Genomic DNA, 22828 nt, shown 5'->3' with positions numbered 1-22828 from the left:
GCATAATTAACATTGCCCACTTCTAAAAGTGTATTGTAGGAAACGTCCCTTGTCCCTAACCGGACCGGCTGACACCGACTGGGTTTGGAAGAGACCGGACTGCGGAGGCGGTGCGAGGATTTCAAGCGTCCCACGGATAGCATATAAAATTATGCTAGGGTGTCATGTTGCATTATGTTTGGTTTTTTTCTTGAGCCCTTTTAGCTGTCAAGTGCTGGCATCCCGTTGACTGGCCTCAAGCCTAGGATGTCAGATATGCTATTGTTTGTTTCCTCTGATTTCTGGGGATTCCACCTGGGGCTCGCAGGCGCCTTAGCATGCATTACGGCGACAATTCTGCTCCATATAGGAAGGGATAACAAGGTAAGTTGATGTCCAGTCGCAATGACAGATATTGCTAACTAACTCGGCAGAGTCAGCGTATATCTCCACCGTGCGAAATAGTCATTGAGCAGGCTGAGCATACGAATCGAAAAAACGGGCACGAAAATGCAGGCTTCTTGTCCAGAGCGGCCGCATTCTCTCCCTTGATATTGCCACGAAAGTCTCTTCCGCTATGCTACACAAGCTGGGACCAAACTGCTGCCGCGCTTCCTCATCTGATCCAAACAGGAGCCCTCCGGGCTACGCTGGATAGCATGCCCGTGTTGGACGCTTGTTCGAAGGAGGACCTGCCTGATCAGTATCTACAGCGAGCTGCCACAATATTGGGAATTCTGGCGCATGCATACGTCCGCTTGGAGGGAGAAACATCCTTGACCATCAAGTATAATAACCACGAGGAGCTTCTCCCAAAGGGTCTTTACGCGCCGTGGACTCAAGTATGCCAACGCCTCGGACGAATGGATTCGAATCCCTCCTTATCCTACATTGACCTGGTCGTTTATAATTTTACAGCGACCTGTAGCCCGGACAGTGACTTGTCCCTCGAGAGATTGGGGCTGCTCATCCCAACTGTCAATAACAAGGAGGAACGCACATTTTACGGAACCATGGTCGAAATCAACAGTAAGGTCATTCCGATATTCCACCAAATCATCGAAACCCAGAGATTCGTCCTTATGGAAGATGCCGCCATGGTGAAACATTCATTGCAAGCAATGATCCCACTCTTAAGGGAGATCACCAAAACCTTTCATAAGATCTCCATGAATGAAGCGTCAGGGTCCTATGTTGACCCAGTGGTATGGACGACAACTGTGGCGAATTTAGCCATCCCATGGTTGAAAGGAGTGACTGGAGCCGCCGGCACGGCGCATCCTTTTTTTCACATGATGGATGAGTTTATTGGCCGGAAAACCTACGAGTCGAAGATTGGAAAAGAAGCAATAGCTGTTCGGTCTACTTATCCAGTACACTGGCAGCGGTTTTTATATGCCCTGAGCCAAGTCTCTGTCCGGCGTTTCATTGACCAGTTGGGCCCTAAAGATAAGAGAGATTTGTCAAACTTATGGACTACTCTGGAGAGTGAATATGGAGGGAATTGGGGTCTACTAGGAATTCATCGACGCAAAGTATATGGGTTCCTCTCAGTATCATTTCGGCTTGGTCGAAACTCGACAATCAATGGACTCGGCCGCTCCACCCGGCGTGCGAAATGGACCGAGGCAGATCATGAGCTTGAGGAAGCTCGACGAGAACGAAAACCAGACGACCTGCCAAAACACAATGTCTGCTGTAGCCATCAGTTACAAGAAGCTTTGCACTTTTCCGACATCATCCAGCACAACACAGCCGCTCGAGGCTACTGGTTCGCTAGCGGCGATGACGTGTATGATGCTAGTGGTTTCATGGAGAAGCACCCCGGAGGAAAAACAGTCATTGCATTATGCAGCGGGCAAGATGCTACAACCGACTTGGCTGCCGTTGCTCACCTTTCAGAGCCTAAAATCCAAGCTGTACTGAAAAGATACCGCATTGGGAAGGTTCGCCGTGCCATATTTGAATCTCCAAGTCTGCAAATTCTCTACGAGGAAGCTGTTTGGCTAGGCCAAAAGGTTGCTGAGACGGAAAACATCTACCGAACGACTCTATCATCCCTCGTCAACGCCAAACTGACAGTTTTGGATAAACCAAACGAGATTACGCCGCACAAGCTCCACCATCTGCGCAAGACCAGGGAAAAGATGAGAGAAGGGCACTGTATTGCTCTGGCAGACCAAGTGGACGTGATACTGGCCTTGCTTGAAGGAATGAAGATTGATTTGGACGCAGGCAGGGCGCGTGCGGCTCTGGCCAAGGTCCGGCAAAGAACTTCCATTGACATCAGAAACATCGGTATTTCAAACCGTGCCAAGGCTTTGGCATGGTTTGAGCCTGATCTCCAGAGGCTGGGCGCGATGAATGGCCATGCCGTTGCCACATTAAAGACGTTGGAAAGCCTACCATTCCATGTCAAGTGTGTGGATATTTCTAGCGCGGATGCTGTGGTTGCGAGGATCACAGCGATCGCTGACAATATGCTTCATCTTGGGGCTTGATTATGGGCTGTGGGTATCCGTATACAGGTTCAAAACAAACATGTATATAGCAGCTCACTATAGTGCGTGCGACCTACCAGTAGTTAGAAATACATCGCATGTCCGCCAGATGTTTCAGGCGGGCGTCGTTGGGGCACCTTAATCTTGGCGCGCTGAAGGCGTCTAGACCTTTACCAGTGGACGGAGAGCGGTTTGCTAGACGGGATACATGCCCAACGGCGAGCAGCGCTGTACCCTAGACAGCTGGCATCTCCATGTATACCTCACGGAACAAATCTCGGCTTGAAAGGTGACGAAAAGCGACCGAGGCGCCCAACACGCCAGGGGCCAGGGAGGGGGCAGGGGGGAGTCAGGGAGTGCTACCAACCAACGCACCAACCTTTATCAGGTATTATGCGCACCCCTTCATGCAGTCTGGGCTTTACATCGGTGTTGTCTGCTCGGCGAGTGTGAGCAAGGATTGTCCGACTGCGCGATTTCCATCGACACCTACTTTGTGCTATGTAGCCGCTTCATCTCTTTTCTGCTTATTCACACTCCTGTACGGACCTGCGAGTCGCCGTATTCGCATCGTGGGGGCTATTTTAGATGAGATTCTTTTTTTCATCGGGTTTGAAAGCGAGATTCCCAAGCATCGCCACACCGGCCGCGTGTTGAACGAGTCAGTGATCCATCGTGCTAGATTTGGTATACTTTTATTATCGACGTTAATCTTTCTAATGTCGCCCGAGATTATAAGCGTCTATTTAGTATTATTCATTATTACATATTAGAAGGTTCCCGCCCCGGCGCTGGACCCACTTCTGTCTTGAACGATCGCTGTATATAGATTTCCTGGCCGAGACCTTTGTAATCTTCAGACCCGTAACCGGATGACTGTGGGAACTGGGATTCTAATTCCAACTCATCAGCATGATGTGATCGAGAAGTCCTGCAAGCTGTGAGTTTCAAATCCGATGCGGATCATGGACTGGTCCAATATGGCAGTGTCAAAACCTACGTGACAGTCCCTAGATGGGCATGGTTGCCAATCCCTAGCTGGCGATGATTTCCGGTCCCTAGGTCGCTATGATTACCAGCGAGGCCGGAATAGGTAGACCGCGAATACCAATCCTTGTGGCTTTTCTTCGCTGAACGGCCAAACCAAGATGGCACGAGTGGTCGCAAGAGCGGTAGGCACGCCGAAATTATCTGCAAACTCGACTCGATGAGACCCCAGTAGAGGACCGGAGTCATGAAGTCTTCCCATGTGTCAGCTCCCTATTATAAAGTATTGGTGTCATACCACAGGTAGGCTTACAAGAAAGATCGGGCATCTGAGCCATTTCTGTAGCAATGTTAGCGATTTGTGGTCACCATGGGGCATTCTACTTACGATCAGCCACCAAGTAGTATACAATCATTTTGGCGGAACTCGACACGGTAGTGCTAGAGCAATGTGTTAGCCATAGCAAGTCGTCTTTTGCCCGGTCCACCTTACATAAAACCCAGCAGAAACATGCAGCATACGGCCACCTTTTGCTTCGTAGGCAGTTGAAGTTTCCATACTGCCGCGAATAAGTACAGAGGCTTCAATCGCACCAATCTCGAAACTTACCAAGAGGAATAGGTAAAACGAGGATAAGAACATCCATAATGACGTCAGTGTAGACCTGGGCCATATACATTGGAATAGTGGCGATGCAATGTGTATTCGTCCCGAGACCCGGTGCGTTCTTCCAAGATTCCTCAATGGGCCAGCACTCGAACATGTTGGCAAAGAGGAAGGCGACGGTCCACGCAATCATAATACCTATCATAATATAGGTAATGATGTTGAAAGCTCTGCCAACGAAAATGCGTCGGTAGAAGACCAGGATAGCGATCTTGGTTGGCCCAATAGCCAACGTTTGCGTCATCTGTACTCCATATAACATCTACACAAGTCAGCGCTGGCGGGAAAGACTAGCGTGCATATCATGCCTTTAAGAACCAAGTCCATTTATCGTCGAGAACGGGACCCTCAGGCGTGATGGTCATGTGCGCGCCCAAGTTGCCACGAGCCGTAGCTGTCCCAATGTTAGAAGGATCGCAAATCAAGGCGAGTTCCACTAACCAATGATCATAAAAATACCGGTCAAGTATGTGAAAACCTCGTCAATGATCAGTTCGGTGTCCTCTAGGTCTGCTCAATGTCATTTACCAGTGAGAAGACGATGAGCCAGTCATCCCATTTGAATTCTGAGTGACTGATCCTTCGGGCCATAAATCGCATCACCACGAACCCTGTTGTGACCAAGGGCAGAAGTGTGGCCAGGACATACATCAACGCCGGGGACTGGTCTGGGGTTGATAGCAGCATGGTGCACTGTGGAGTATGAGACGAGGTCTCGTGATGGAGAAAATGATGCAATGATTAAGATCTGAGGCGTAAGTCCTAGAGTGCCACATCGAAGGGCTAAGTAAGTCTGAGTTGGCTCAGAGCAAGAAAATGCTGGTGCAGATGGGAGCGCGAATTGGGGGTTCCCACACTCCTTGCCGATCCCTGAACCTTCGCTGCTTCGTTTCTGATACCGGAGGCACCAGGGCCTTGCGTTCCGGGCGGATATTATTGTCAGCAAATGCACATTTCAAAGATCAAAGTTATTTCCGCAAACAAGATCAGGCTGTGGAATTACGCTAATGCATGCAACCACCCATGAGGGGCAGGAAAGTTGGATTCGTCCAGGCGTGCCGTGTGCCCGAGCCCTGCGGCTTATTTGCTTGGAAGTCTAGGACTGTGGACATGACAACCGCGGATTCACCCGGGCCAGCGGCCGAACGTGGCGTTGACTTTGGAGAACTGGGGTAGTTCTAACTTCTGATCGACAGGGTGGGCATGGAAATCCCTGACAGGGGGTAGTACAAGTACTAGATGGGAAGGGGACCCTTGCATGATCGGACCATGGAGTGTGCCCACGGCTGGCTGCTCTCCGGGGGATAGAGTGGTAGTAAGTACTAATACGAAAATACGGAAGTTGTTGGTTTGACATCTGCGTTGCGGGGTTTGGTATCACCGCCCAGGGGCAAGGGGACCCTTGTTATGTGAACCTCTGGCACACCATACGAACCTCTGACCCCTTTCTGCTGCATTTCAATCCAGAAGTTCATCACGGTCTCACGGTCTCTGGTCCTGTGTGGGGTTTGGTTGTGGGGGGCGGAGAACATGGATCGGTCTCGAGGCGACTAGCTGACACTTGTGAGAGCCTGAATCTATTATAAAATCCAAGAATCTCAATCCCCATTTGATTCATCCACCCCGAGCCCAATTATCCTTCACCAAGCAGCCGTGTAGTTATTCCACACACCCATTCCCATCCGCCCCAACTTTTGCGACTTTGACCTCGCTATTCGCTGATTGATCGGTGTTTCCCTCCCCGCCTATCCCTTGAATATGACGATGGCCTCGGCACCGACCATCGTTCCTGCGTTGATCGGGGGTGAGGAGGAATTCACCTCGTCTACTTTCGACGTCACGGATCCCTCAACCGGCGAGGTCTGCTGGCAGGTCTCGTCTGTTAGAGAACAGGATGCGCGACGGGTTGCCGATATAGCACACGCCGCTTTCCCCGCGTGGGCGGCCACCAACCCCCTTGCGCGTCAAGCAATTCTTTTCAAAGCTGCGGATCTGATGGAAGAGCGTGCCGATGAGCTGGTGACCATCATGCGCACCGAGATGGGGATCGATGTACCGACGGCCCGGGGGCTCATCGTGGGGCTAGGCATCTCTATGATGCGTGAAGTTGCCTCTCGCATCTGGGAGGTTTGTGGCAGAGTACCTATACCAGCAACTGAGGGCCAGGCCACCATGGTATGGAAAGAGCCGTATGGAGTGGTTCTCGGGATCGTGCCTTGGTAAGTCGCAAGTATCGCTCAACCCTAAAGGGGCGCCCACAAAATACTGAACGATGAAACAGGAATGCTCCTTATGTATTTGGAGTGAGGTCTGCAGCGACTGCCATTGCAACTGGCAACACGGCCATCTTGAAATCGTCCGAACTGTCCCCCCGCTGCTACTGGGCGCTTGGTAAAGTATTTCACGATGCCGGAGTACCTCCAGGTGTTGTGAATGTGATATGTTGCCCGCGGGCCGACGCACAGTCGGTGGTAAATGCCATGATCGAGCATCCCGCGGTTAAGAAAATCAACTTCACTGGCAGTGCCAATGTCGGTCGCCAGATTTCCCAGCATTGTGGTTTGCACCTTAAGCCTACCCTTATGGAGCTTGGTGGGAAAAACAGTGCCATCATCTTGCCTGACGCCGATTTGCAAAAAGCAGCTCAGTATTGCCTAATCGGGGCATTTGCAAATGTACGTTGTTGCAAGAATTATTCGGGGCATGGCATGTGACTGACTTAAATACATGTAGGCTGGCCAGATTTGTATGTCAACTGACGTGATAATGGTTCACACAGACATTGCCGACGAATTCCTTCAAGCTCTCAAGCAAACTGTCACGGCTATGCAGGCCTCTAGCGAGTCATTGCCTGTTGTTGTATCATCTGATTCAGTGTCCCGGATTGCAGCCTTGATTGGAGATGCCACAGAGAAGGGAGGTGAGGTGTTCCACGGAGGTTTGCCTCCACCTGGCAACAAGACTGCTCAGGTAATTCCGACCGTGATTGGCGGCCTTTCCGATGACATGAAGCTATGGAAGGAGGAGGCTTTTGGACCACTGGTAGGCTATAGGACATTCTCAGATGAGGCTGAGGCAGTAAAAACTGCCAATAGTCCAGGGTATGGCCTTTCAGCTTCGGTGTGGACGCGAGATCTTCGCAAGGCATTTGCACTAGCAAAACAGATACAGACAGGGTATGGCTCCGGAACTCTTATTATGGACTCTTTACTAATACTTTTATAGCCAGGTCCATATCAACTCCTTGACCGTAAATGGCGCGTCAGGTGTGCCCTTTGGGGGTGTTAATAATAGTGGCTGGGGTCGGTTTAATTCGATCGAGGGCATGGAGGAGTTCGTAGTCACGAAGACCGTAACCTGGGATGACTAGCTCCCATAAGTTTTTAGGATAGCCATAGGAGAGTATCCTTTTATTAAATTGCCGATGTGGAGTATCAACCTCTTTGCTTTAACGTCTTAGCAGCCATAGCGCCTAATGCTTTCAAAGTACCAGCAGCCATAATCTCCAATACGCTTATCTCGAGTCCGAAAACATGTCTCCACCACCGGCGTAGCGAAATGGCCATCAGCGAGTCGAGTCCAATCTGCTGTACCGTCAGGTCCGTATCCAGGTCCTCTTCCTCCTTGAGCATCATGCTGAAGATTTTCTTGCCTATCTCCTTCGCTAGGAACATCACACCGCCAGCTTCATCCAGAATTTGCGGGTTATCCACTACGCCGGCGAGGAACCGGGCTAGATCATCCGAGGAGCCTTTCTTCTTCGTACTCGTGGCATCATTAGCGTTATGATAAAAGCCCATACGGCGGTCGCGGCGCCAGTTAGTCTTCGTATTAGTATCGTTGAGGTTGCCGTCGGATCGCAGGCCCATCACTAGCTGTGCCGTGCTCGCCCATGGGCGATGGTGTTGCAGCTGACCCGAGTGGCCAACATCATTGTTGGAATCGATTGGGGAGATTGTGATTGGCGTTAGATGGGATGTGGAGGTAGCGGTAGCTGGAGACAGCCTGATGGCCAGCTCGAGGAAGTCGAGTAGCTCGGGCTCGCGGAGGAAGTATACACCCTGTGCCTTCATATTCTTACGAGCGAAGGGATTCTCGGCAACAAAGCCAATGCCGTCAATCGGTGCAATATTAAGCACAGAGGCAGGCAGCGACAGCGAGTGGCGGTATTGGGTAAACGCTTCGAGGAATGTGTTAGCCGCGCTGTAGTTGCCCTGGCCTGGCTGCTCGATGATAGTGACTACCGAGCTGGCCAGAACGAGGAAGTCAAGCTCGTGATTATGGAAGCTGTTGTGCAGGTTCCAGGCTCCCTGCACCTTGGGAGCGTTAGCAGCCACCCAGTCGATATGGGACATAGCGGCAACCGGAGAGTCGCGAAGCACCATGGCAAGATGGATCACTCCTTTGATGGGTTGCGGCGCTAGTGAGATGGCTAGTTGGATGTCCTGAGCCGATTCGGCATGTCCGGCAACCGTGATGACGGAGCATCCGGATGCCTCGAGCTCGCGAATGAATGCCTGGTCCTCCGGTTTCTGACCTGCGCTGCGAGACAGGAACACCAGAGACTTGGCTCCACGCTCAACCAGCCATGTGGAAATGGCGGTACCAAGGCCCCCCATACCACCAGTTAGGAGGTAGGAGGCATTTCTCTTTAAGCTGAGGACAGTGGCGAGTTCCTCGGCTTCCATCTGCTCCGTGTCCTCAGGCAGCCTCACAACGACCTTTCCGATGCGTTTGGCATCTTGCATGTGCCGGAAGGCAGCCTGGGCCGCATCGGCTTCGAAGATGGCGCTTGGGCTGAGAGGCTGGATATCGCCAGCTTCGTACAGATCTAGGCATTTCTGAAGAATTCTGTGACGGAGGTCAGCAAACAGAGTGGAATTTACTCTTGCTCTTCTCTATTTCTTGCTGGGACAGACTCACGCTCCCGCCCTATGCGGCTTCTTCTGCGCTAGATGCGTCACGTCGACACAGCAGTAAGATCGACTCTTCAAGAAGTTCTTCATGCCGAGATTTCCCCCATCAATAATGTCTCGTTTTCCTAGCTCAATCAGTTTTCCAAATTCGGCCACACAGTCCCACGAGGCGTGCAACAGTTCACCCGAGACTGAGTTCAGGACAACGTCGACTCCACGGCCGCCAGTCTCACGTTTCAGAGCGCTCGCGAAGGACTCGTCCCGGGAGTGAAAGATGTGATGTTCTGGGATATCGAAAGTCTTGACGAGATAATCTACCTTCTCTTCATTGCCAACGGTGGCAAATATCTGTATTGTGGCAACGAGCTCATGGTCAGCAAAAAGCTCACGTGCGGACAAGTAACACGCGGGTCCGGGGTACGCACTTCTGCTCCAACTCTCTGACAGATTTGAATGGCAGCATGTCCAACGCCACCAGCTGCTGAATGGATAAGAACAGACTATAAGTCTCATTTTAGTATTTCTCTTGAGTCATGTTCCAACTATTCTTCATCTGAGAGGCGGCCGTGTTTGGAGAACTACTCACCTGTCCCTTCCCAAGCTGCCCAATGTTGATCAACGCTTCGATAACTGTCGTATAACAGATCGGCATGGTTGCTGCATCCTCAAAGCTTAGGCCCCTAGGGATCTTCTTCACCAGAGACGCGGGACAAGTAAATTTGGTCTTGAAACAAGCGGTTGGGGGCATAGCCAAAACCCGATCACCAACAGCCAGATTCTGCACGGCATGCCCGACCTTGGACACTACACCGGCCATTTCAAAACCAAAAAGGTCTCTTTGTCCATTATCAGGCCTCAAGATGCCCAAGGCATATAGTATATCCTTAAAAATGAGACCTACGGCGCGTGTGTCGATGGTCACCTCGCCGTCTTCGGGTTGGGGGAGCAGATCGCTAACCCAGGTGAACTGTTCTAGGGACCCAGTCTTGGTAATGTGAAGAGTCTTGGTAGTATTGCCTTGGTCTTTGATAGCTGGGCTGGTCTCTCGCAGTTCTTTGCGGACGAGGAAGGGCTGGTACCGGCCAATCTTGACCAGGCCCTCGTCGACGACGTATTCCTTGTCTGGCGCCAGCAGATCCACGTCCTCGGTGCATTGAATTTTAGTCATTACCTGATGCACCAGCTCCACAAATTGAGGTTCCGTTGCACGAATCTCCAGCGTATAGAAGGGGATCATGGACTCGGCGCGGATGGAGCGTGCAACACCGAGGGTCTGGGCCGAGCGCGGGTCCTCGCAGTTGACCTGGGCGGGCTTGGTGAGCCATAAAATTCGCCCTGATTTATGTCGCTTCAAAATTTCCTGGAAGGCATTCAGGCGCTCCTCAGTAATGTTTTCGAAGAAGAACACCTCTAGATCAACTAGGCACACGATATCCACGTCGGCTGGGAGATTCGCGTCGCCCAGCCTGAACACATGTGTAGAGATACCGGACTGGGAGAACCTTGTCACCAGGCTCTTAGACAGGATACCTTCTGGATAGTCTGTGACAACTGAGACCTTTGCGGCATCATGGGCTATTGTTTGATTCACGACCTCTTTAACTTTAGTGCTAACAATGGCCGCAGAATAGAGGAACGGCTCCTCGGCATCCCTAACGGCCGTGTCAACCCCAGAGAAGCCAACCGCCTTGAGCTCAGAGTCCCACCTGTCAAGGGGGACATATGGTTCATTCGGGCGACCGTCAGCTTCGCCAAGCCACCAGCCGGAGAAGTTGCCGAAGATGTAGTTGAATGTACGCACCGCACCGCACAGCTCGGTCAGCACCAGGAGACCGCCGGGACGAAGAAGAGAATGCAAATTGGCCAGAGTGTCATGCAGAGATGCAGTTGCGTGGACAACATTTGGTGCTAGCACTACATCGTATGTGTTTGCCTGGAAACCCTGATCCAAGGGGTTCTGTGAGATGTCAAATACGCGGTAGTCCATGTTCGGCGCATAAGAGAAGCGCTCCCGTGCCTTCTGGAAGAAGCCAGCCGAAATATCGGTGAAGGTATAGACGCTGTATGCTGGTAGACCGGTTGGTCTCACGAGGCTCCGGAGGATCATCTCGGTTGTTCCGCCGGTGCCAGCGCCGACCTCGAGGACGCGTAGATCTGGCCGTGAGTGCGACAGCAGCTTGAAAAAGTTGCCTTTGCCAAAACTCATGGTGTTGTAGATTTCCGTCAACACCCCATCCCGCATCAAGGTGTCTAGTGTGTCTGACTCCCCCGTGAATAGAGCCTCGCAGTTGTCGTAAATGCGTTTGATGCCAATAGCCAAAGAGGACTTGGATGGGGTCTGGAGAAGTTTGTTATAACGCTCCTCAATCATCAAGTGCCGGGCTACTGGCGCCAAGTTAACATATGGCTTGCTGTCCTCGTGAAGGATCGGGTATGTCCCCTCCTTTGCTCGCTCGATCTCGAGGTTCAGCCAATCGCGGAACTTGCCAAAGTGCCAGTTGCAGGCCTTCAGCCCCCGAAGTCTATCAGCAGTCTCAAGTATGCACAGCAACGTCATTTCCTCATGTATCCTGGTTTCCTCGGGAATTGAGCGAGGAGGGGTGAACAGAGTAGAATGGTCGACCATGTCAAAGTCGGGCAGCCACTCCAGACGAGCGGCCGCGTGGGGTTCATCCGGAAAACTTTCATGTTGTTCAACACGCCCACTTTGTCCACTGTCATTTACCGTTGTGAACTGGACGCCAGAGAGTCTCAGGGCAACCTTTTCCCCAGTAGTAACCTCGACAGATAGGTCATCGAAATTACGGCCCACGGCGACGGCGCCCATAATGGGAGAGCTCCGGCGGACGAAGATATCCTCCATGACCGTCGGTAGCCGAAGTTGATCAAACTTCCTACCAATTCCCTTTGCCATGGACACAAAGAGGAGCTGGAAGCAGCTATCAATAGAGGCGGGATGAAAGAGAAAAGCAGGGTCATGGTGCCCAGTATCGTTTTCAATATTAGCCACTGCCAAATTCTCCGTCGTCGAGGAAAAGATATCCTGGAGACCCTGAAACTCGGGCCCATACACGAGACCGACCCTGGCCAGAGCAGTGTACCACCTCTGTGATGGGACCTCGCGGGGAAGACAATCAGTGCTTGGCTTCAGCGAGGGCTCCAATGACTCTGTGCATGCTTTGATCTGGCCCTCGCAGTGCTTGGTCCAGGACGAACCGCTGTTAGATGCGATGCAGAACTCGAACCAGCTCGAGTCAGCAGAGTCAGTCAGCTTCAGGGTTCTGAGTGTGGTCACGATTTCGACTGGTGCGTCCGACAGGACCAGAGCCAGACGTGCCATGGCATGACGTATCCGATAACCCTCCCCAATTCCAGTTACTTGCCGGATAGCCTCACCGGCCATGGCAATATAGCATCCGAAGGGAAAGACGGTATCTGTCCGAATTTTGTGGTCGGCCAGCCAAGGCTCGTCGACAAGAGTCAAGATGTTGCGCCATGCTGGCTCAAAACTCGAGCTCTCAGGGATGCGTACACCGAGGAGGCGATGGTGGCCAAACTTCCGCAACCGTGATTCCTTAGACAGACGCGACTCGTACCAGAATGATCCGCTGCTATGGTCCCAGGAATAGCGTGGAGCGTTGGTCAACACTCTGCCCAAGGGGACGACGTCTGGCCAATCCAGCGATACTCCGCTCTGGTAGAGCTGACCAAAGCAGCGGAGGATATCGTGGAACGAGTCACCGCCACGCACCAGGGTCGAGACGTAGCGGTATTCGGCCCCAGCTTCAGCAAAAATCTGGCGCAATGGGCCAGAAAGTGTAGAATGCGAGCCAATCTCAAGGAAAAGGCTACCGGAGCGCTCATCCAGAATTCTACGGACAGCATTGGTGAACCGCACGCGCGATGTCGCGTTCGCCATCCAGTAGGCCGGACCCAGGCTCGCGCCGGAGGTTATTATATCACCTGTTACAGACGAGAAGAGGGGAATATGGGTGGAAACAGGTCGCTTGACACATCTTCTTTCTAGCTCGCTCTGTATCAGTTCTAGGGAGCGGGCGGCAAGGGGCTTTATGTGATGGGAGTGGTAGGCCATGTCAACCTTGAGCCTCTTTGCCACCGTCCCCTCGTTGTCCGCTTTGATGGCACTAAGAGCCTCGTCGAGTGCATCTGCAGCGCCGGACAGCGTGACGCTGCTGGGACTATTGTCACAGGCAATCACCACGCCATCCTTGAGGTATGGTGTCACCTCGTCCACACCCAGCCCGACAGCACCCATTCCCCCAGGACGTGTCGGGTGTTTGGCCACATAGCCTCGGTAATATGCTGTTATCATGGCCTCTTCGAGCGATAGTCCACCAGCGGCATACGCTGCAGCAACCTCGCCACTAGAGTGACCAACAACAGCAGCTGGGCGGATACCTGCCCGGTACAGGCGGCGTACGAGCGCAAGTTGCAGTGCTATGCTGAGAGGCTGAGCCAGCTCTGCCTTATCGATTTGACTCTGCTCGGCGGAAGCAAACAATTCGTCTAGTAGACCCCGTCAGTATGATGTAGCCTTCACAAAAATTCAGTTTTTCGGATCCGATGCGCGTTTCGCTCACCTTGGAGATTCCAGTCCGGCGGGTGTGCCACAGATTTCAAAATAGCGTTCATATCTGCCATATCCTTCCTAAAGCCCTCGTCTAGCTCGAACAGTCGCTTGCCCATCCCTGGCCACTGGGCGCCTTGACCGCTGAACACTAGTATAATTCCGGGCTTAGAGCTGGGCACTTTAGTTGCAGTAGATGTCTCACCAAGACTACCATCGGGATTGGCTACTATGAAAGCGCGATATGGAAGATGCTCGCGGCGGTGCGCCAGATTATATGCTAGATCCGTGGTATTGTCGCGGTTTTGCTCTACGTAGTGCTTGACATCCTCTAGATATTTTTTCAGCGACTCATTTGTGTTCGCAGAGGCGACCACAAGGTTAGGACTCGTGGACGTCTCGTGCTGAGTGGAACCGTTGTTAAGAGCGCTTGGAGCCGCCTCAAGAATGACCTGGGACAGTCAGCGATGGTTTCATGCTAGTTCCATGTTTGATGTTTAAAGTATCCTACATGAGCATTAGATCCAGCGATGCCAAAGGAATTTATGCTAATCCGCTTGTCGCGGCCTGCTGGCCACGCCTGAGGCTGGACCGCAACCTTCAGCTTCTTAGACTCGAAGAGAACTATAATTTCGGTCAACAATCAGCTTAAGAAAACGAAGGTTGCGGAAATAAGCTCACTCTTAGGGTTTGGCTTGGAGAACTTAATGTTGGGAGGAATCGTATTCTTTTCCAAAGCTAGGACTCCCTTAATCAAGCTGGTAAGCCCCGACGCTCCCTCCGAGTGGCCCACATTAGGTTTGACCTATTTTCAATATTAGAACACCGGAAATTAGGGCTATTACGGTGTGTAAGGACTAACAGATCCAATATACACGCCGTGTTTTCCAAAAACGTTACCCACAGCGTTAGTTTCTAGGGGGTCGCCGGTTTGTGTTCCAGTGCCGTGACACTATCTGGCGTCAGTACCACACGCAATTTATTGCCGAGTTCAAGATCATATCCAGTTCAAGAGAAATTATGGGGAAGATACCTCGACATATGCCGTCTTGCCCGGGTCGAGATTGATGTCAGCGTAGACTTTACGCATCAAAGCCTCTTGAGCAGAGCTGTTGGGCGTCGACAGTCCCTGACTCTTGCCGTCGCTATTTGCGCCGGTGTTACGAATGATTGCACGTATAGGGTTTTTGTCGCGAATGGCTTCGTCAAGCAGCTTCATATAAATGGCGTTGATGGCCTCGCCGCGGGCATAGCCGTTGGCATCGGCGTCGAATGTCTTACACGAACCCTCCGGTGACAGTATGCCCTCTTCCGTCATAGCGGTCGATCTAGCTGGGTCCATAATCAGATTGGTGCCAGCGACAATAGCACTACTACAGTCGCCGTTGTAGATCGCGCGGCAAGCTTCATGTACGCCTGTCAATGACGCTGAGCATGCTGTCTTAATGACCATGCTGTATCACAGTGAGGTGTCACATCAGTTGCTGCCTTGTCCAATAACGTCTTTTACGAGGCTCATATCAGGCGCGAAACGTACCTAGGTCCTTTCAAGTCGTATTCAAACGAGAGGCGGTTGGCGAGCATGAAGTCTGCATGGCCAGTCATGGTGTAGACTCCAATATGTTGCTGTTCCTTGGCGCTCATCTGGAGCCAGTCGTCGCCGAAAGTTCCAACATAACATCCGATGGGCTTGCCCCGGTAGTCTGTCTCACCGGCGCTTTCCAGAACATCACGTGTTACCTCTAGGACCTGACGCTGTTGGGGATCGCTTCTCTCAAGCTCCAACTTGCTCGTGGAGAAAAATGATGTATCCAGTGCACCCAGGTCCTCGCTGAGAAAGTAACCATATTGTGCCTTAATAGCACCGCGCTTTCCCATCTTGTCTGTGTAGGCTTCTGCGTTGTACCGGTTGGATGGGATGGGCCCACGGAGGTCAATCTGATTCACAAGGACGTCCCAGAACGCCTCCGGGTCCTGAACTCCGCCAGGCAAACGGACTGCCATGCCACATATTGCGATCAACGGTCGACTAGGGCGCGCCTCACCGGGAGTGCTGTCTATAGGAAGTTGCGATATGGGCGATGTAGAGTAATCATTGTTGCCGGTGGGCGCTGAGACGGCAACCTCGGCATCTGGTGTCCTTGCCAAAGAAGCTTCTTTGATGCCAATAGAATAATCCATGATAGCATAAGGTTGAACGAATTGAACATAAGTAATGGGTGACGTTCAAGATAAAACTGGCGGCTTGAGAGGACATGAAGACCTTCTATAGTTATCTCGTTGTCTTTATATTTGCTACGTATCATGCAACCCAGAGACAATTAGCATGTTTACGCAGTTTTCTATGACAGTAGAGTAGCGGTGTGCTGCGGGCTATTACCCTTTGAGATTCCTTTTAGTCTTAGTCATTGAATAGGTCGTGCTGCAGACCCTAGGTCAAGTAGGTCACCTTGACTTTGCCACTCACCAAGGCAGTAAGCACAGAGGCTAGGCAAACGGCTATGTATACATAGTAGACGGACTTTATAAGGATGGATGGTGATTGTTACCTACCTTATACTTCGACCTATAGGTCCGAGCGGGGCTAGAAGTTGCTGGAAGAAAAGGATCTTATCCATTTGGGCCACTTCTTCCTCTAAACCATCTTGAGGGAAACTTGGATGAGCTTATTAGTAAGTGGTCCGCAGAGTGGAGTGTGACTGTAAAAAACAAACTCGTCCACAATATAGGAGTTATTACAAATCAACTTCAAATTATTTACAAAACTTATAGTTTGATATTAATTTTGTCGTTTTACAGTTAGCCCAGGTGTCCCAGCAAGGTTATCATGTACTTCGTATTCTCTACGGTAGGCTAGGATACGGGGCTTACCGGTGACCAAGCTATGGCTTACACATACATTAACTCAGCAGAGCTTGTCGGGATGCAGCTACGTTCTCCCGTGGTTGTGGCAATGCCGACAAAAGCTCGTTTTGTCTTTAAATGTTTAAGATGAGTGGCTATAAAATAGGGCGAGGGTCAAACAGTGATGTAACTTCCTGAACAAAATTGCATTTGCATATAGCTGACCTCGGGAACATAAGCTTTAGTGGACCCATTTCATGCGGTGTTGACAGGGATGATAAGCACGCCATCATTCCTATGACGAGATGACTTTAACACCGATTGGTGGTATCCGAGTAATTTTCAATAGTACTATATATCATAACTCCATCGGGCTAATATACCATCTATGACACGGCCCAACAGCAGTTTAAGCACATCAGTGACAACACTATCGCTACCAGTAGATTAATAGTATGTATCTCTTTGACTGTCGTAAGCTACTAGCCAAGCCATTTACATAAATTCTAACTAGTGAGATTAAGTGAAAAAGCAATCTCGCCAAAACAAAGTTGTTAGAGAGAGCTTTTGCCAAAGAGCGAAAGAAAATACCATGCTAGCAATGGCTTACGACAGTCAAAGAGATATGCGCGCAATTCGGCTGAAGTTTTGATGTCTACGTAATCAACATAGGCGCCGCCAAGGATTGAAACACTGCAGAAATAACTGCTCGAATATAACTGCTGCATGCCATAGTGACAGCTTTTTAGCTTCGGTGTTGTCTTAGCTACTCCACAATCTGTTCATTTGGCACCAAACGACGCGGCCACGTGGTCCACAACTGTGACTCTATGACGCTTGTCCTGTGCTGAATGAGTATACTCCCAGTATCCTGCCGGCATTGGAAGTATTCTCTCCCCTTATGCCGTGGTCAGGTGCTCCATGTTTGTGCGTCTATGACGTCTACCATGGGTTGATTCCGTTGATTCCCAGCACCCTTCCGGCATTAACATCTTTCTCTTCCCTTATAACGCTTGCAATGCGTTCCCCACCCTCCAACGGCTCTACAGCGCCCCTATCCCTCAAAGAGACTGCGTCTCCCGTGGGGTTTGTTGCGCAGAGGCCCGGGTCACCCCAGAGACCAAGAATACCTCAGGGTTCAGAACCGCATTATACATGGCCATGAGGAAGTTGAGAGCGGCCTTGCTGACACGATACTCGGTCGTGTAAAAGCCGAAGTACGACGAGCTAGGATTGGTGGCATGTCTGATGGACCCCATGCTGGAACTGACGAAAACCAGGCATAGTGGTTTTGCGCAGCAGACCTAGGAACGCCTCAGTCACGCCTAGGGTGCCGACAAAGTTCGTGTCCAGAACCCGGCGCAGAGCTTCCTTGCAGGTGGGCTGGCCATGGAGGCGAGTCCGGCATTGTTTACCAGAGTATTGAGTCTCCCGTACTCTGCGCCAACTCTCTCAGCGGCGGTGTCGGCGGATTCACCGTCCGTCACGTCGATTTGCGTGGATGATACGGTCCCCTTGATCCCTGGAACAGATTGCAGCTCCTTGACGGCCTCCTCAACTTTGGTAGTGTTACGGCTGCCAAGGACAATATGGTACTCTGCCGATGAGAGAGTTAGGGTTTTCGCTATCTCATATCCAACTCCCTGGTTGGCACCTAGTGCTCAAGTCTCAATGCTATATCCTTACAATTAACCCTTTGAGGATACCTTTACTTACCCGTAATGAGAGCGATCTTTCTGTCCGAAGCCATAGCGACTAATAGGGAGACAAGGCTTTCACATTTGCTGATAATGACGCTAGATTACCAGCTGCGGAAAATGAAAATGATACTACCTGTGACCCTACTTAGGGAACGCTACGGGGGAGGGGAGATTATAACATAATCTCAAGGTATGCTGGAGATTTTCGGGAGACGTATGACGGATTCTAGATGGTCTTAGATCAGTTTTACACAGGATGAATGAAGTTAAAAAAACACTATATCCCGGCCTTGGTCGGAGCCGAACGTAAAGTCTGTAGTGGTACTCAACCAACGGTTAAAGAGCCACAGCCATGATTAGATGTGAACAAGACTTTCGATTATGTGTTGGATATCCCCGGTATTCTCAGGCAATGGATGAAAACCTGTTTCGCCCAAATGCGATAGTCTCAATAGGTTTGTCCAGATGTCCACAGTGGGAACGTGAGTCTTATCCACGCTACGGAGCTCGCTGTCACCAGGAACAGCACGATTGCTGTAGTGAAAGTTTAAAGCTTATGCGGACCTGATCCTGTTAATAATCTAACTATCCCAGTTTCCAGGCCGGGTTCTGGAACCCACCAGTCACAATTGATGAACGGAGGATCATGGCAGCTTCCCGAAGTCGGGGTAACTGAGCATGGTTATATTAATTGCTATCCCTGACGTGTAACCTTGCATCGCCCGTAGTACATGTGGCAACTCAGTGCCCGATTCATTGTTTACTAATCACGCATGACGACTTCGAAAGGGATATAAGTACTCATTCACCTGATAGGCAATCCTAATCTATTAGGTGGTGGTGGCATTTCTCGCGCCAAAGGCGCGTAGATGGGTTTGAACTTACTCCCTCCCACTAATAAACAGCTATCTGCACAGAAATTTCGTCTGTAACTTTGGTATATGGGCATTGGCAATGCCTGCGATGAATGGACTGAGACTGCAGCTGTCAACTTCCCATGGGCGACCGTCCTACCCTAAATAGTTCAACAAGGCCAATTCACATTCACGCCTCCAACTGATCTCCTCGTTGAATCTTCTATTATCTAAGGCTTCAATATGATAATCAACCCTAAATCGATACTCTAGGCTGCAGGCTATTAATAACACTTCTAGCAAAGAATATTCTATCTATTGTAAAGCGTGAAGGTGTGTCTTTTTGGGGAGAGTATCACCATTGCTGTGTAATTCTGATCAAGATTTTACTATACAGATGTATAGACTCTAATACTATTTTAACAAGCGATATTACTACAAAGGATACGGACGCAGGACACAGCCAGCAAATCCGCGCTAGGATAGGTACATGTGTTCAACACTGGTGATATCGTAACTGTAGCCGTAGTCCTCAACCCTCGTCTCTCGGCTTCTTCCCTCGCAACCCCCAAACACGGCCGGGAATTGGTCGTCAATATTGAGGCAGCGGCTCCCCCTATGGCGGAACAAATTGAGCACTCACCGGCGAGACATCTCTAGTCCCCGATGTCCAGATGATATCGGCAGGGACGACTGCATCATGGGTTCCGCTAATCAACTCACTATACGGCGCGGAAGCCCCAGATGGAGCATATGGGTTGTAAGTGGGCAGTTGTCAGCTCTTATGGCTGTGTCCTGTGCGGCGTATCCCCGCTGGTCCCGGTGATACTAGCAGCTTTTCTATACTCGCTACCGATATCCACAACTTGTGCGCTTTCTCTAACTCCTTCAAAATAATCTCTTTGGTTGCGCATTGTTATTTCAGAGGATATTCTAGAAAAGCTCCGTCGATGTTTATTTATCGCTAGTCAAAATCAACTCACATAGCCTGGGATTCTTCATAGACGCTCCATTTAGCGCTAGTCTTGTGGGTTATCCTAAGTTTTAACACGCGTTCCAATTAGTTTAGCCTAAATTGTCGTGTTTATATCATACTACAATCCAAGAACTTACTATCACTGACACGAGATAATAACGAAGACGTGAGCTGAAGAAGGAGTCTATGATACTACATAATATTAATCGAACAACATGTCCGTCTATTCTCTACAAAATCAACACCAACTTAGTTAAAAATTGCCGAGATAATTATGCAAAGCGGTAATCATATCATCTCCAGAGGTCGTCTTGGTCACCTTAAGCAAGATATGCTGGTCTGGGCGGACCAGAAGCCCTCCACCCGCTAGACCCTCGGAGAACCAGGGCTGTCGTACCACGTTGAAGTCCTCGCCGAGACACCAGATACGCGAATGGACCCCTATAGAGTCACAATGCTTTTGAAATGACCAGAATCTAGACTTGCTTTCATCTCGTCTGATAAATATCGTCCAGGAATCAGGTCCGCATAGATCCAGAGTACTCCACTGGCGGGCTAACATTTCGTCGTCTCCCAGTTCAATCACATACGAGACGTCGACTGGCTTCAGACCAGTCAAAGCGGAGAAATCTGCGCCATTCATTCCCGGATGGGCATGGGAAAACGCAATCCAGGCATGGGGCAGGCGAGCCCCGGGTACAAATTTGGGATTGTAGTGTGACGCATGAGGAGGGGCTTTGCTCGCACCATATATAAAACCGATGTGAAGTTCCAGCTGCGAAGACCATTAGCATCCTTCCAAGCCCAGAATGCATCGGAAGATTTGGCGACAGTGAAAGCTCACATTATCAAAATGCTCCCTCTGCCCTTCGATACCTTCGTCAACCCTGGCTCGCTGCCTAGGATCTCCCAAGGCGACCATCATGTTCCTCCGCGCTTCGACGGGATCCACGATACCATTCATGTTCAGGCTTCGAAGAAGCGCAAATATCTGCCTTCCATTCTTGACACTCTGTTTTGAGTATATAGTGGCGACGTTGCGGCGCTCTGCGGTGTACGTGGAGAGGATGGATGGATTAGCCACGCCTCGGTGAACCAGTGCAATTTTGTAGGCGAGGTTATGGGCGTCAGCCATACCACAGTTTAATCCCAGGCCTCCGGTGGGAGGGAAGGAATGCGCAGCATCTCCAGCGCTAGAATACGTTCATCCAAGTCAGCCTCTCCGAATTAACACCCCCCCCTTAGCGCGTCACAAGAAGAGGAGCAGAGGGTGCGGGCCGCAACTTACAGAAACACTTTACCCTTCTGAAACGTATTTGCAATTTGGCGGCGGAAGATCCAGGGGCGAAAGCTCAAGATGTCGAACGGGATGTCCTGGCCGATGGCATGGCAGATCTTGGCCCGGCACATCTCCTCGGTCCATGATTCAACTGGCTGGCGCCCAACGTCCACCTCGCTGATGTGGATTTGGGTCCCGTCCAAGTCATAGGCAATGATGAAGCCCGCAGCGGCGGGGTCCATGATCCAGTAGAGCATGCCGACCCGGTCGCCGACCACCTGGCGCAAGGGGGCCTTGAAATGAATAGTCATCATGGTCTGCTCAGAACTCTCGCCTTCGGAGGCGATACCAAGTAATTCTCGCACCCTACTCTTGCGTCCGTCGCAGCCCACTACATGCCGGGCCCTCGTGCAATACAGGCGTCCACTTGAGCCTTCTTCAATGGTAGCAACGACTTCGTTGGCGGTCTGACGGGTCACTCGGTGTTAATCAACGGGGTCGATCGGACGATACTGCGTGTTGCACATGGAATCAATTACAGTAAAGAGGACGGACGTACTTGTTCAAGAGCATGAATGCTGTACCCTTTTCGGAAAGTGATATTTGGATCCTTGGCAATTTGGGCTGTGAGTTCCTGTTCGAGAACCGGCTGGGCAATGTTGTGTATCATCTTTTCACCTGGCATTAATATGCGCACGGAGTCTCATCCTTTACTCAAGCATGAATGTGTAGGTACCTGTGGCGTGTCATCCAGCACAGCGGCGTCCATCCGCTCATAGGGCAATCTCCCGACCGCATCGCCGCCAAGGCTGGTGACAAAGTTGACCCAGAAGGCATCTGCTCGTGGCGTTCCAAGCTGACGAATGCGTTCCTCCCCGAGGCCATATTGACGAAGAATCTCGAGACTTCGCGGGTTGATGGCATGAGCTTTGGGGGCTTCCAGACGTTTGTGATGGCGCTCTATGATGAGGGATTTGACTGTAGAATGAGCTTGTCAGTATAGGTATAGAAAGAGGCGATTGAGTTGGGAAATATCAGAGCTAGTAGACATGGACATCCCAAGGTAGGGGATCAACCTTACCCCCAAGTCGAGACAGCAGCAGCGCCTGGAGCAGACCGACGGGCCCCCCTCCAACAATAAGAACCGGGGTGGTATCGTTATGAGCCCCGTCAGAGACGCCCTTGCTGCGTAAGGAGTCCCGTGGAGGTGCCATACTCAACCAGTTCAGATACAAAGGGCGTCGCGGGATGGTTGTCAACTCACGATGCTAGTCTTGGGCCATTTTTCTTCTTGGTTTTATGCAGACCCTGTAAGAGGCGATACGGGTTGTCTCGCCGAAGAAAAGCGACAGGGAGAGGTGAGGTAACATGTTGCCAGTGCGGAGTAATTGCATGCAGGCATGATGCATGTAAATTGTACCCATTCCATCCCTGCTCGTACTGCTACATCGTTGGTCCGTGGTTCCCGGATCCTGGGTGACTGGGTCGACGAGACGTCGAGAAGTCAAAGATCAATACCCGCCAGCATAGCCCTCGG

The 22828-nt window shown here is 51.0% G+C and overlaps 5 protein-coding genes across 5 annotated transcripts; 2 read left to right on the top strand and 3 right to left on the bottom strand.

Annotated features, from left to right (window-relative positions):
* Nucleotides 1-1668: 1668 nt before the first annotated feature.
* On the top strand, nt 1669-2480 carry ACO1O0_008528 (cytochrome b5-like heme/steroid binding domain-containing protein; the record flags this gene model as incomplete). Its single annotated transcript, XM_083197892.1, is given in 2 exon segments — nt 1669-1677; nt 1689-2480. The coding sequence occupies 2 exon segments, from the start codon at nt 1669-1671 to the stop codon at nt 2478-2480; spliced, it is 801 nt and encodes a 266-aa protein (XP_083047360.1).
* A 5088-nt stretch (nt 2481-7568) lies between these two features.
* Nucleotides 7569-15642, bottom strand: ACO1O0_008527 (type I polyketide synthase; the record flags this gene model as incomplete). The annotated part of the gene is made up of 9 exons (XM_083197891.1): nt 7569-8985; nt 9058-9398; nt 9637-13577; nt 13652-14090; nt 14150-14262; nt 14320-14443; nt 14672-15011; nt 15176-15612; nt 15637-15642. 9 exons carry the CDS (start codon nt 15640-15642, stop codon nt 7569-7571), a joined length of 7158 nt encoding a protein of 2385 aa, XP_083047359.1.
* A 2165-nt stretch (nt 15643-17807) lies between these two features.
* ACO1O0_008526 (uncharacterized protein) lies at nt 17808-18232 on the bottom strand (the record flags this gene model as incomplete). Its single annotated transcript, XM_083197890.1, has 2 exons — nt 17808-18079; nt 18199-18232. The coding sequence occupies 2 exons, from the start codon at nt 18230-18232 to the stop codon at nt 17808-17810; spliced, it is 306 nt and encodes a 101-aa protein (XP_083047358.1).
* Nucleotides 18233-21296: 3064 nt separating this feature from the next.
* Nucleotides 21297-21961, bottom strand: ACO1O0_008525 (FAD binding domain-containing protein; the record flags this gene model as incomplete). Its single annotated transcript, XM_083197889.1, has 2 exons — nt 21297-21657; nt 21876-21961. 2 exons carry the CDS (start codon nt 21959-21961, stop codon nt 21297-21299), a joined length of 447 nt encoding a protein of 148 aa, XP_083047357.1.
* Nucleotides 21962-22015: 54 nt separating this feature from the next.
* On the top strand, nt 22016-22484 carry ACO1O0_008524 (uncharacterized protein; the record flags this gene model as incomplete). Its single annotated transcript, XM_083197888.1, has 2 exons — nt 22016-22288; nt 22359-22484. 2 exons carry the CDS (start codon nt 22016-22018, stop codon nt 22482-22484), a joined length of 399 nt encoding a protein of 132 aa, XP_083047356.1.
* Nucleotides 22485-22828: the final 344 nt, after the last annotated feature.

The sequence above is a fragment of the Amphichorda felina genome (assembly GCF_050947745.1).
Source record: "Amphichorda felina strain 45539 chromosome Unknown scaffold_8, whole genome shotgun sequence".
Classification (NCBI taxonomy): domain Eukaryota; kingdom Fungi; phylum Ascomycota; class Sordariomycetes; order Hypocreales; family Bionectriaceae; genus Amphichorda; species Amphichorda felina.
Note: the sequence above shows the minus strand (reverse complement) of the source record. Positions and strands in the feature narration are given on the sequence as shown.